The sequence below is a fragment of the Phocoena phocoena genome, chromosome 19, assembly GCF_963924675.1.
Source record: "Phocoena phocoena chromosome 19, mPhoPho1.1, whole genome shotgun sequence".
NCBI lineage: Eukaryota > Metazoa > Chordata > Mammalia > Artiodactyla > Phocoenidae > Phocoena > Phocoena phocoena.
The window spans coordinates 46,677,520-46,690,667 of record NC_089237.1 but is presented as its reverse complement, the minus strand read 5'-3'; the positions used below and the strand labels follow the sequence as shown (position 1 = coordinate 46,690,667).

Here is a 13,148-nt window from a genome sequence, read left to right as displayed (position 1 = left end):
AGATTTTAATGTCCAGGTCCCTGGCGATTCTAACAATGTAAGAGGGAGGCCTGAGTCCTGTGGTCACCCGATTCTTGAGAAGAAGAAAAGAAACAGGTTACCAAATGGAAGAACACGGAGCTTTCGGGGTTTAGCCTGTAGCTTCAGCTGCCCACTGCCTGACAGGCCAGCCAGAAGTACACTGGGGTCATGGAAGTGTTTGCTGACAGCCTTTCACTCTTTGGGTCGAATTCGCATTCTTGGTGCTGGGAGAACTCTCCTGAGCATTTACTGGATCTGCCTCCCTCAGATCCAAAGTTTGAGAGCACTTGTCCTCGGGGAGTTCATTTTTAATCCCCACCCCTTGTCTTTGCCTGTTTCTCCATTCTGTGGATAACTGTGCCAAAAGCTTAGATGATTTCTGTCCTCCAAGATAATTGCAAAATGCAGAAAACCCTCTTTGGAATTGGAATTTTTAAAATAGTTGGCAGTGGAAGAGAAAGCAAAGCCACTGGGGGACATGTTCTGACCCCTTTAGCAACTGTATGGGACCTTTGTGTGCTGACTGTACCGCTGGCTCACTTCTCTTTCTTCTTTATTTTTCCTCTTTCTAAAAATATTTTTATCAAAGTTTTATTTTCAGTTTTACTTTTTTCATTTTTAATTAAAAAAACACTTTATTGAAGTCTGATTGACATACAAAGAGCTGCACCCATTTAATGTGTACATCCTGATGAGCTTGCAGATAAATAGACATCCGTGAGACCATCACCACAGTCAGTGCCAAAAGCATATCCATCACCTCCACGAGTACCCTAGGCGTGTGAGGAAGATGCCGTCCTCCTCCGCCCCGTCTCTGTGGTCCTGCCCCCAGAAGTAGCCCCTTGCAGTTCTCACAGTTGTTTCTTTTGTTAGTTACCTCCGAGTTTCTAAATAATAGGTTTATCCTCTTAATTCACAGTTTTTCGACTTTAGCTGTTAATTGCTTACTTCTTCCTGTGGAAGGTTTAGGTCTTTTACTCCACCCACCACTCACACGCTCCTCCTCTCCATCCTTCAGTGTCACAATTTGGGGTTAACTGGTCATTCAGCATTTATCATTATTATACCTTTGTCATTCTTTTTCCCAACTGAACCCTTTCATCTACTCTGATCTTCATTCCTTCCTTGGATAATTTTCTTGTTTTGTTAGGAAGTTCGTAACCGCGTTCCTTCTTTTTGTTAGCTTAGTTCTCTGTATCATTAAGTTTTTGAGTCTCAACAGGGTGGTTGGTTGGGTTGTTTGCACAATAATGTAGTTGACTTTGGTTCATTCTCGTTCATTTTGCTCCCACTCGGTGGGCACTTTGAGCTAAAGATCTCTTTAGTTCTGGGAAATGTTTTTGTGTTACCTGTTTCATCATTTTCTCCCCTCTGTTCCCTTTCTGGATTTTTTTTAGTTAGAAGTTGGACCTCATGAATTGACCTTCTGATTTTCTTGTTGTGTCTCCTTTTTCGTCTCCTTCCTAGGGGAGGTTTTCCAAAGTTAACTTTTCTCTCCTCTGTTGAACTTAAGACGTTTTAAAGCATTTCTTGTGCTGTGTTCTTTTTTTAAGTATTTTTTCTTTTTTTCTGCTTGCATCATTTTCCTTTTCTGAAGCTCTGGGTTTTGGTTCTTGTTTGGCTTTGAGATATCTCTGCCACCTGAACATTCTTTGTTTTCTCTGAGCTCCTTTTTCCTATGGGACTCTGTGTTTTCTGTTAGGGGCTTCCCTCAAATGACTGGGGGTTGGGGGTCCTTGGCTGTCCGTTCAAAGTGAAGAGTGAAGCTCCAAAAAGTGGTTGGAAGCTCTCTGAGTCAGTGGCTGGGCTTATTGAAGGGTAATCAGGTGGTTCCATTGGGGTCCCCCACTTCAGGATCCTGAGTCTATTTTTCTTGGGCTGCTCATTTTGCTTTGAGAGGACTCCCCAGTCTTTTGCTCATGGGGATGGTCAGGGCCAGCATTCGGGGAGCTGAGCTGGAGAAAGGTCCTGGTGGGCTCACTATGCCATGGGGTGGCTCTAACTTAATCCCGTTGTATTCTGCATCGTGCCCACTTCACCCCTAGCTGAGCCTGGGGTCCTGAGTTCAAGACCTCAGTGCCTCCAGAGAGTGAATCCCTGGGCTTTGCAGGAAGGGGGCGTTACTTGACTGTGAAAACTGGGGGAGGGAACACCAGGGCACGCCAGGCCCAAATGGTTCTTTATTCCCACTTTCAGTAAAGTCACCTGTTTTCACCCCTGGCTGCACTCCCACTTTTAGAGGCACCTGATGCTGCCAGTTCCCAGGCCTCTGGGTGACCTGCAGCACCAGTGGGTCCCCTCCTCACCGGCAGCCCCTGCTGCTCTGCAGATCAGTCATTGCTCATCCATCCTTTTTCATCTTCCAGAATGCCATTTCCATCTCTTATCTGTAGTTGTCTCCTCTGTTCTTGTTGTCTTTATAGTTTTCTATCTTTTTTATTCCTTTACTGTCATTGTGGTAGGGTCTTGGGGAGGAGTAGCAACAAATGCATGTATTCAATCTGCCATGATTAACTGCAAGTTTGTGATAGAAGATATGACTGTTAGGGAGTTCCCTGGTGGCCTAGTGGTTAGGATTCCAGGCTTTCACCGCCGTGGCCTGGGTTCAGTCCCTGGTCAGGGAACTGAGATCCTGCAAGCTGTGTGGCACGGCCAAAAAAAAAAAAAGAAAAATCAGAGAAATTATGACTGTTATTCTTTAAACCAATGCATAGTAGTCTGGAGTGGGTGGGTTGTTTTGTGAGTTATGAGAGGTCACTATAAGGCCACAGTCACCACTGCCATAACTCTTGTCCCTCTGTGGGGGTAGACCCACCATTCTTGGATTGAGGCTCAAGGATTTGAGAAATGAGATCAAGAGATTAGTCCTGGGACTTCTCTATTGGCGCAGTGGTTAAGAATCTGCCTGCCAATGCAGGGGACACGGGTTCGAGCCCTGGTCTGGGAAGATCCCACATGCCACAGAGCAGCTAAGCCTGTGCACCACAGCTACTGAGCCCACGTGCCACAACTTCCGAAGCCCTCGCACCCAGAGCCTGTGCTCCACAACAAGAGAAGCCACTACAATGAGAAGCCCGCGCACTGCAACGAAGAGTAGCCCTGGCTCACCGCAACTAGAGAAAGCCTACCTGCAGCAACGAAGATCCAACGCAGCCAAAAATTAATTAATTAATTTTAAAAAAAGAGAGATAAGTCCCTTTACCTAAAAACAAAAATGTCAGGAAATGTGTGCCTGTAGGGGACCAGTGGCTCTCCCTCCTTCCCTCGCTCCTGATCTTAAGAAACTCAATCTCAGAAGTGGAAGAGTCCAATTATAAAATTATAAGAGTCCAATTATAAAAGTCATTTAGTCCAATTATATGGCCAGTGCTTGAGTCCTCTCTGCAGCCTTCCCACCAGCTTGTGCTTGACCACCTCCTGTAATGGGAAAGTCACTGTCTTATGAACATGGTGGTAATAAACATATCTATATTATTTTTTTAAATTGAAGTACAGTTGATTTACAATAACATATCTATTATTAAGAGAAGCTAACATTGAGGTCTTACCGTGTGCCTGTCATGTGTGGTAAACATTTGACATGTATGGTCATGAAATGCTCATGGCTACCTGTGCCATAGGTATTACTTTCAGAGAAGTTAAGGATACCTTCCAGTTCAGAGAATAGGTACCTCCTGGGCCTTGGTCACTAACTCTAGATAATGAGACTGGGAGAAGAGGACTCATTTTAAAAATTTTAAGAAAACTTGTTTCCCTACTTACTGGACTCTCTAGAACATTTGCTGAGAAACAGCAAAGAACACACAATTAAGATCCTGCCGCATTTTCTTCCCCAGCCTTCCCTTGTGGGTTTTCCTCTCTAAATCTGTTGGCTTCTCTGATCCCTCCATAGCCCATTCCTTCTGGACTTTGTACTTTGGGATGGAGCTCAGAGGCTACATGGCGCTCTTGCTCTGCTGGCCCACCCTGGGAGCTGTCTCTGAGCCTCCATGTAGCCGGCCTTCCTGTCTGTTTGCTTGTGTGTGAATGTGCCTGTCCCTTTCTCATTACCTGAACTTTGATGAGGAGGGCCTTTGCTCCATCCTATGGCTTTTTGACTGATGGATCACCATCAGTTTTAGATTTTAAGTCTTAAACTCTGGACCGGTTACACAGCGATTGTATAAGTGTCCCTGTGCAGTGGAGTGCCTGGCAGGACACTACATCCTAGTTTCCCGTTTGGGTTTGTGGTAGACAGAAGGTCTGAGGATAAAGAGAAATCACTCAGTGCCTAGCTCACCTGCTGGGCTGTGGGAGATTGGAATCTGAGATTCCCATAGCGCCTGCAGAGGGCAAAGCTAGGTCTTTTGAGGCCAAGGGATCCCTGTCTGTGGAGTCTTAATTCCTTCCGCCCTGCCCAGAAGTGATTGACCCCAGGGCAGACCACCTGCAGCATTGACCAACATCTTGAAATATAGGAGCAGCTTTCCTTTCTTTTAAAATAGTTTCATTTTTCAATATTAAGGTAATATATAAGCATCAAACATTTTTTGGAAAAGAGTAAAAAGTAGAAAGAAAAAAAACACTTGTACTCTATTTAAAGATAAGTACTCTATTTAAAGATAACCATTTTAAGATTCGTACACACTTTTACTTAGTTATGATGGTATTCCATGTGCCTGGGTGGTTCTCTCACTTTTTTCTCTGAACATTGTAACAAAGCATTTCCTGCTAAAAAAAAGTTTCTTCACATACATGTTTCTAACAACAGTGTACATATTGCTGTGTACTCTGTCATCACCCTGTGTTGGATTTTCCTTCATGTTGTTGTAGGTTCTCACTGTTTTTAAATAATGCTGTGATGAAAATTTTTTATGCACTCAGTTTTTTGGGTAATTAGGATTATTTACTTAGAATAAATTCCTACAAGTGGAATTAGAGAATTTAAGACTCTTGTTACCTATTGCCAAATTTCTTCCCCCAAAGGCTGAATCTGTTTATAGAGTGGCTTTCTAGAGAGGTTCTTTTTTTTTGTAAGATTTTTTTTGATGTGGACCTTTTTTATTTTATTTTTTTTGCATTACGCAGGCCTCTCACTGTTGTGGCCGGACGCACAGGCTCAGCGGCCATGGCTCACGGGCCTAGCTGCTCCGCGGCATGTGGGATCTTCCCAGACCGGGATACGAACCCGTGTCTCCTGCATCGGCAGGCGGACTCTTAACTACTGCGCCACCAGGGAAGCCCGATGTGGACCATTTTTAAAGTCTTTATTGAATTTGTTACAATATTGTGTCTGTTTTATGTTTTGGTTTTTTGGCCATGAGGCATGTGGTGGGATCTTAGCTCCCAGACCAGGGATCGAACCCACACCCCCTCCATTGGAAGGCGAAGTCTTAACCATTGGACTGCCAGGGAAATCCCTAGAGAGGTTCTAAAAACAATTCCACATTTGCCTCATATCTGTGCACTTTCAGAACTAACTGGTTTGTGGTTACTTTTCAGTGTCTTAAACTGATTGTTTTTTTGGTTTTTTTTACTAGCTTTATTTTTTTATTGAACTTTTTATTTTGAGATGATTATAAGATTCACATGCAGGTATAAGAAATAATACAGGGAGGAGATCCCTTTCTCCCAGTGACATCTTGCAAAACAGTAGTATAATATCACACCCAGGAAATTGACATTGATACTTATACAGGTTTCTTTAAGTAAAGGAGTATTTCATACTTATAGTAAAAACAGTTTTCAAAAGATAGAGAAAAATGTTAAAAAATAGAAGTCCAAATAAATAAAGAAAATCAGTAGATGAAAAAAAGTCCCTTTCTTCCAACCTTCGGCCTCATTCCCTAGAGGAAACCACTGCTAAAAACAAACAAACCAGGACTAGAGCTTCTATTTTCATGTTCCTCGACTATATGTATATATATAGCCTGCAGTGGTTTGATCCAAGGAACACTACAAACATCAGATAAAATCTCTTGTGTCATTTAGGCCCCAGGAAACAGGAAATAAGCATTCTTAGAGCATTTCATTATAAGAATGAAATAATGCATTTTTATTTCAGTGGCACCCTCTATGGGGGGGACCTTGTCTCTGAGAGTAAAGGAAGCTATCGTGTTTCCTGATAGGAAGTTGCATCTTATTTCAGGCAGTAGGAAAAGAGGACCTGGCTTCGCGTTAGTAAATTAAAGCCAGGTGGTGGACTCTCAGGGTATACAAGGATCTGCTTGAGGCCCAAGGAGCTTTGGTCCCATGATACTAAATCTTAGCCTCCCTGATAATTGAAAATTTACATGAATGGTCATTAGTGAGCAGACATTTAAAGAGTGCTTTTCTGTCTTTTAAAAAATTTTATTTTGAAAGAGTTTCAAACTTACTAAAACTGACAAGAAGAATACTGAGAACTCCTGTATACTCTTGAACCCAGAGAACCCATTCCTTTAAAGGAAAGGGTATGACCCGGGATCACACACTGCACCCTTCTAGTCTCAGTCTGGTGCAGCTCCTCAGTTTTCTGGGACTTCTATGACCTTGACATTTGTGGAAGTTACAGGCTAGTCACTTTGTAGAATGTCTTTCAATTTGGGTTTGTCCAATGATTCTGCGTGATTAGATCCAGTTTCTGTATTTTAGGCCGAAACGTCACAGACTTCGGTGTTCCTTTCATTGTATTCTGTCTTTCTGTCCAGTTCTGGTGAAGTTACCTTTGTTCACCTGAAGCACAGGTGTTCCAGGCTCGTCTTGCTCTTTCTATGACCAGCCCTAGAATCAGCTGTATCACCAAGGAGCCCTGGTTCCTTTACTGGAGGATGGTGTTTGGGTGCTGAACGTGCTCACTGCTGTTGGGCTGTTGCTGCTCCCAGACTTTCTCATAGGATGGAGCTGGGGGACTTTAACATCTGTAGTTATTTCTATATCTAGCTGATACATTATGATCACACAGATACCTTCCCATTCCAACCTAACACCACAAGGTTAACTTCTTATCTTTTTTTTTTTTTTTTTTTTTTTTTTTATAAATTTATTTATTTATTTTTGGCTGTGTTGGGTCTTCGTTTCTGTGCGAGGGCTTTCTCCAATTGCGGCGAGTGGGGGCCACTCTTCATCGCGGTGCGCGGGCCTCTCACTGTCGCGGCCTCTCTTGTTGAGGAGCACAGGCTCCAGATGCGCAGGCTCAGTAGTTGTGGCTCACGGGCCTAGTTGCTCCGCGGCATGTGGGATCTTCCCAGACCAGGGCTCGAACCCGTGTCCCCTGCATCAGCAGGCAGATTCTCAACCACTGCGCCACCAGGGAAGCCCCAAACTTCTTATCTTTTAAGAAATATGACAGTGCCCTTATCCTTAACAGATTTGTCATATTGAAAAAATCTTGAATTTGTTGAACCCTTATAAAGTAGTATATTAACAGATACTAATATGGATAACTGAAGTTATAGGAGCACTATTAAAGATATCATTCAGGAAAGTGAGTTTTGAGCAAAATCTACAGGGAGAGGCATTCCAGGGGAAGCTAGGAATAAGCACATACTGGCTTGGTGTCAGAAAACAGACTTTCCTGTTTGGAGCAGAGGATCTTTGCTGGGGACGATGAAAAGTGCGGCTTGTGAGACTGATTGATTTTATGATTCATTTAGGGTCCATCTCCTGTAGATTCTGATTCATCAGGTCTGGAGCCCTAGAACCTACAAGTGCCCCAGGCAATAATCTTGATCAAGTCTGAGGAAACTCTAGCCTAAAAGGCTAAGCTAAGACCTTAGGTGTAATGACAGTAATTGTTGTCAGTAAGGAGTGACTGTGGGAACCTTTGGGGAGGACCAGGAGAATGTTTTTCTCATGTCCAGGTTCCACATGGACTTACCGATTATAATAGTTGGTGGGGCAAGTGGGTGCAAACAATAGACACGGGCTTGAAACGTAGCAGAGAGTGTATTTGAAGATGTTTCCCAGTGGAGAACTACTACTACTGAGATAGGATCTCTGCACAGTGGCAGTATTAAAGTCAAGTGAATAAAACAAAAACCGAGGAGGCTGTAGCTTAAAAGTGCAGGTTCTTGAGAGCTGTGTACACACACATCCCCTTCACTACGCTGTTTGGAATAAAGACATTAACAACACAGATAACATGTACAGAGTGCCAAGCACCCTGCTGTGCTAAAGTACTCCACGTGAATATCTTAATCTTCACCACAACCCCATGACATGTGTACTATTATCTCTATTTTATTACTACAGTAATTGAGGCTTAGCAGTGAAGTCATATGTTCAAGGTCACACAATTTAGTGATGGAGCCAGAATATGATCCAGGCAGTTTTATTCCAGCGCTTATGCTCTGTGTGCTCAAAAGCTGTTGAATGAGTAAAGAATGAAAGTTGAGCAGAAAACTCACAGATAATGAAGACATATCTAATGGGAAGTTAAAATATACACGTTATAGACATCCTGCAATTAGAACAGAATTTTCAAGTTGGAAAGGATTTGAGAGAGATGGCCACCACAGTATCCCCAACAAGAAGTTGTGTCCTCTGCTGCTTGGAAGGTGCCAGGGCAGGGACCACTCAGTGCTTCCAGAGAAGATCCCACCCTGTTTTCCAGCAGCCTCGCACTTCTGCCAAGCTGAGATCCACTCCCTGCATTCTCGATCCCTGTGTTCTGATGCCGAACTCTGGTGCCAAACTGCCCACCTGGCTGACTAGGCAAAGCCTCTAGGCAGAGCTCAGGAGAGGGAATTGCTGTTCCCTCCACCTGGAATGCTCCCTGCCCCCCACCCCCCAGGGGGCCCACGGGATTTCCCCCCTCACTTCCTTCTGGTCTTTACTCAAATGTCACTTATCAGAGAGGCCGTCCACAGCCTGCTCATAAAATAGCACTTTCCCACAGTCTCTCCGTCCCAGCAGCCCGCAGCCCCACCCGGCATAGTTCATTCTCCCCCCACCTTGTCCCAGAGTGTAAGCTCCTTGAGGAGAGACTTGGTCTGTTTTGGTTCACGGCTGAATTCAGGCTGGTTCAGGCCTGGAGCAGTTCCTTGCACAAAAAAAGATGCTTCATAAATATTTGTTGAATGAATGAATGAAAGAGAGGAGCTTAAGAACTAAAGCCCAACAGTGGGATGCAGGGGAGAGAAATGGAAATCATGGATGGTGGGACCAATGACAGAGCTATAAATAGTATGACTTTGGCTGTGTGTACACAGAATTCTGTTCTTCTGCTGTGCTTTCTGCACAAAACAAATGCTCTACCCTACCCACTGGCGGGATTGAGAAGGAGGAGGCATGTATTTGTTGTAGAGTTCCATCAACAGCAAAAGCCTTCAATTTTTCCTGTTTTTTCTGTTCCAGATGAGACAGAAGGACCCAGTGAAAGGAATGACAGCGGATGACTAAAGCCACTCCTCCCCCTTCTGCACTGTATGTACCGCATTTCTCGCTGAGCACGACACAGACGCCAGAATCGGTTTGGGTCCTCGAGGCTCAGCAGCTCACTCTGGAGGCAGAAAGCCTGCTTCTTTCCTCGTCCTGCCCTCTAGTATTAATGATGATCGCGATGCTTAATAGCTCTCAGGCTTCGGAAAGAGGAAGAGGAGGGTGGAGTGTGATTGTACAAAGAACCACTCAGAGACAAGGACAGGGTGGTGGGAAGTGCGGCTGGGGTGGGGGCAGTGGATGAGAATCAAAGCTTATCTGCACCTAATTACTCTTCCTCTCGTAACTTGAGCCATTTCAAGTTGAAGCTGGCATTCTGGGTGCTCCCTGTACCCACCTGTGCCAGAGCTGTTCCCTACCTCTCCCTTGGAAAATTTGCCGTCCAGACAGCTTTTCCTAGTGGTCCTTGTTGGGTCTGGTGCTTCATTTCCTTTCTCTCTATACCCTCTGATCCCAGACAAAGTAGTTCAGAGGCAGCATCTTCCAGATACTTGGAGAGTGTTTCTGCCCAGGTCATAGGACCAGGATGGGATGTCTGTTTCACGTGGTCACTCCTTCCCAAGACCCTACATTGTATTAGCACCCAGTGTCCTGCACACCTCCACACTTGCTGTTATTCCAGCAGCTCAGAGGGGATTAGGCATGGAATGAGAAGCCTGGTCTTGCTCCCATCAGGCTCTGAGGGAAAATTATGTTATCAAATAAAGCCCGGTTGTCCTCTAGCACTACGGTGCTAAGGAGGCCTGGGCTTTCACCAGCAGTGAAGCAAACCACTGCTCACTCTGCCTGCCCTGTGTGCTTGAGGAGAACTTCTGGGAGATAAAACGGTAGGATGAAGTGGATTGAGGAGATGCCAGCTTCTCATCACTGCTTGGACCTTAGTTTCCTCTCCCCCCCACAGCCCCCCACTACACCGCCTGGCATCCTTCCTGCTTTTGCAATTCCCCCATGAATGATTTACAGTGTGTTTCTATTTTCCTTTGTTGCTTCCTTAATAATTGTATTTCTCTTCTAGTTTTGCAAGACAGTGGTCAACAGGAAGGCCCAGCAGCTCCACCCTCCTGAGTGACAGGCCATCTTCGGACGCAGCCTTTCTGTGCCCATTCTTCAGGCAACTTTGATCCCTTACTGTAGTTAATTCTAGATGCCCTTTAACATTGTGAACAAATAGACTGTCTGGTATTACGAAGCCCGTGTGTGCGGGAGCCTGCCCCTCTGAGATATGTGGCGTGTAGGTGGCTGTATTTACAGCTCCTCCCTCTCCAACCATTGTGTTCTTGACCCATTTCTGTGTGCCCCCGCCCCCTTTATTTCCAAGTGACATTTTTAGCCTTTCAAAATAGCTGCCTTTTGTGATGTGGTGATTTTAAATGATTTACTTTGTTAGTTTTCAACCTTGGGATAAACTTGAGGTATTTTGCTTCCTGGGCAGATCTTCGCAATTTTGAGTGCTCACCTGGGGAGAAGGGATGAGTTAGAAATACGTATTTTTTTCCCTTCCAGTTCCACAGAACAGCAATGTGGCTTCATAACTCTGACCTCTGCTCCCAGTAACCCACTGTTAGAGTGCTCTAGGCACCATGGAAGTACCCAAGGCCCAGCCAGCCTGTTTTGAAAATTAAACAAATACAAATAACCCCTGCCCCAGGCATTGCATCTCTGGTCACTAGTCTTAGAAATACCTATGGTTTCTTGGCCCTCCTGTTGCCCACTGTGTATCTCCGCAGAGCCCGTAATGTGCCCGGGTCAACTCTACCTGGAGGGAACTGTCCCGTGTGGCCCTTAGAATTGAGTCTGCCCCATACCTACCTACTAGTCTGCCCCCCGAGGAGCTCTGTATGTCCACGCTCCTCTTCCCTTTTGGGCTGGTGCTGCCACTCAGCAATAATCCCCTTTTCTCTGTGCTTTCTTAGATTCCTGTCCTCTGTCTGAGGCTGGTCAGGACGCAATGGGTCTTGATCTTTTCATGCTGCACAAAACAAGCATGCAAAAAGCTTCTTCCCAGAACATGTTCCCCCACGTCTCCAGTTGCTGGAAAGGAATTTGGGGATCAAGAACTCAGCTCGTCCTGCCCCCATGCTGAGTTCTGCCCTGGACAATCAAAAGCAAGTAGCGATCGTAGTACGGAGCTCTCCCAAAGCTGGCTGGTGAGAAAGTCCAGGCTCCGGGGAACAGAAGCTGCCGAGTGCTTCATGGTTCCCTGTGACTTGGCAGAGCCCGAGTATGCCTTCCCAGTGGGAGAATCTGAGATAGCTCTGGTGTCACCTGACATTTCCCAAACCTTGTGAAGTTTGTTGGCCGAGTGTGCAGTGACTCAAGCCCATGCTAGCCTGGGTGCAACTGCTAATGCGAGACCAAATCTCTGTTCGGGGAGTGAGAAGTAGGATGGGATGATCTGTCCTTAGGTTTTTGTCAGTTTGTTTTGCCTTACTCATTTCTAAGTGCAATAAGGGAGTGTCACACAGGATGAGACCTGTAACTTCCTGATGGCTGCTTCCCTGTGGCCCTCCTGGGGTAAGGGTGGACAGACTCAGCGTGGTTAGCTCCCACCTTCACTGAGGCCCCCTCTGGGGCCAGGAGATATCCTGTCACAGTCTCCTCACCTTGTGGGGTCTATAGTAGTGGATCTGGGGCAATTCAGTTGGTTATTAGCATCCCAACTGCTGGTAGCATTTATTTGGAAAAGTTGAATAGACATTCCTACTGGAGAAAAATATAAATGTTTTCCTACAAGCTCTGTATTAGCTATAATTATATTTGTGCTTAAAGCTTTTTCCCTCCTTAACATTCATCAACTAAGTTAAGTCCAGATGTGGGTTAGCCTGGGAGAAACAAACGGTGATATTCTAGGCAGACTATTGTTTATGTGGTTTGAGGGTCAGCAGTTGTCAGTCTCCTCCCTTCAGCTCTTCTCTGAGATCCACACATATCACTCCAATTCTAGGGGCGGGGCTCGCTCCTTGTCGGCCTTTTCTCTGGCTCCTCCCACCTCCACCTGTTGCCCCAGTTCAGCATCCACAAGAGCTGAACTGGTGTTTCCTGAGGTCAGCTGGATTTGGGGCTCCAGCCCACATCAACATAAGAAGGGACGTACCTGGTCTGTTCCGTCCCCATGGATAGTGTCGCTGCTGGGCAGCAGTGTTGGCTTCTTTTAAGTATCCCCCTTCCCTCCTTACCCACCCCCCAAACTGACTAGCACTCAGAGGGGCTTATGATGCAAGGCTCAGCTCCTGGGGTAGTACCTGAGGATGTGCCACGCCCCTTCAGACCAGCTGCTTTCAGGGCCGCAGTCCCAGTTGGAAGCAGCAGTGCCTCTGTAGGAGGGGTGCTGGGCTCTGGCCGCCTTATGGAGAGAGGTTGGGGACAGGGTCAGTATTGTGGACATGTGTATATCTTCCCAAATTCTCTTACAGTCCCTGCTGGGACTCCCTGACGTATTTTGGTTGGTTCCTAGTGCTACTTCTTTTACAAAATACACTTTGTAGAACTGATTAGATTACCTTGTTTATTTAATGTGAGTTTGTGCCTTTTTGTCTCAATCTTCCAATATGGGTTATATTGGGGGAAAAAGCAGTCTAATAAAATCCTAGACAGAGCTTTCTGGAGTCCAGCTTATTGGTGATGTCTTTATGTCCATTTTACAACTTAGGTATCTTCAAACTCTTGCTGATCTCCCCAGTTTTACCAGGGAAGCATTAGAAAGATACAGGATATCTCTGAAAATTGTT

At 45.4% G+C, this 13,148-nt stretch overlaps 1 protein-coding gene across 1 annotated transcript in view; it reads left to right on the top strand.

The window, feature by feature from the left end:
• Positions 1 to 10,851, top strand: part of PITPNA (phosphatidylinositol transfer protein alpha) — a 39,133-nt gene extending 28,282 nt beyond the window's left edge. Inside the window, exons 11-12 of the mRNA XM_065896499.1 lie at positions 9,337 to 9,405; positions 10,436 to 10,851. Of these exons, the coding sequence (XP_065752571.1) occupies positions 9,337 to 9,381 (45 nt within the window). The 3' untranslated portion in view covers positions 9,382 to 9,405; positions 10,436 to 10,851. The remainder of the gene's footprint in view (positions 1 to 9,336; positions 9,406 to 10,435) is intronic.
• The last annotated feature ends 2,297 nt before the right edge of the window (positions 10,852 to 13,148 follow it).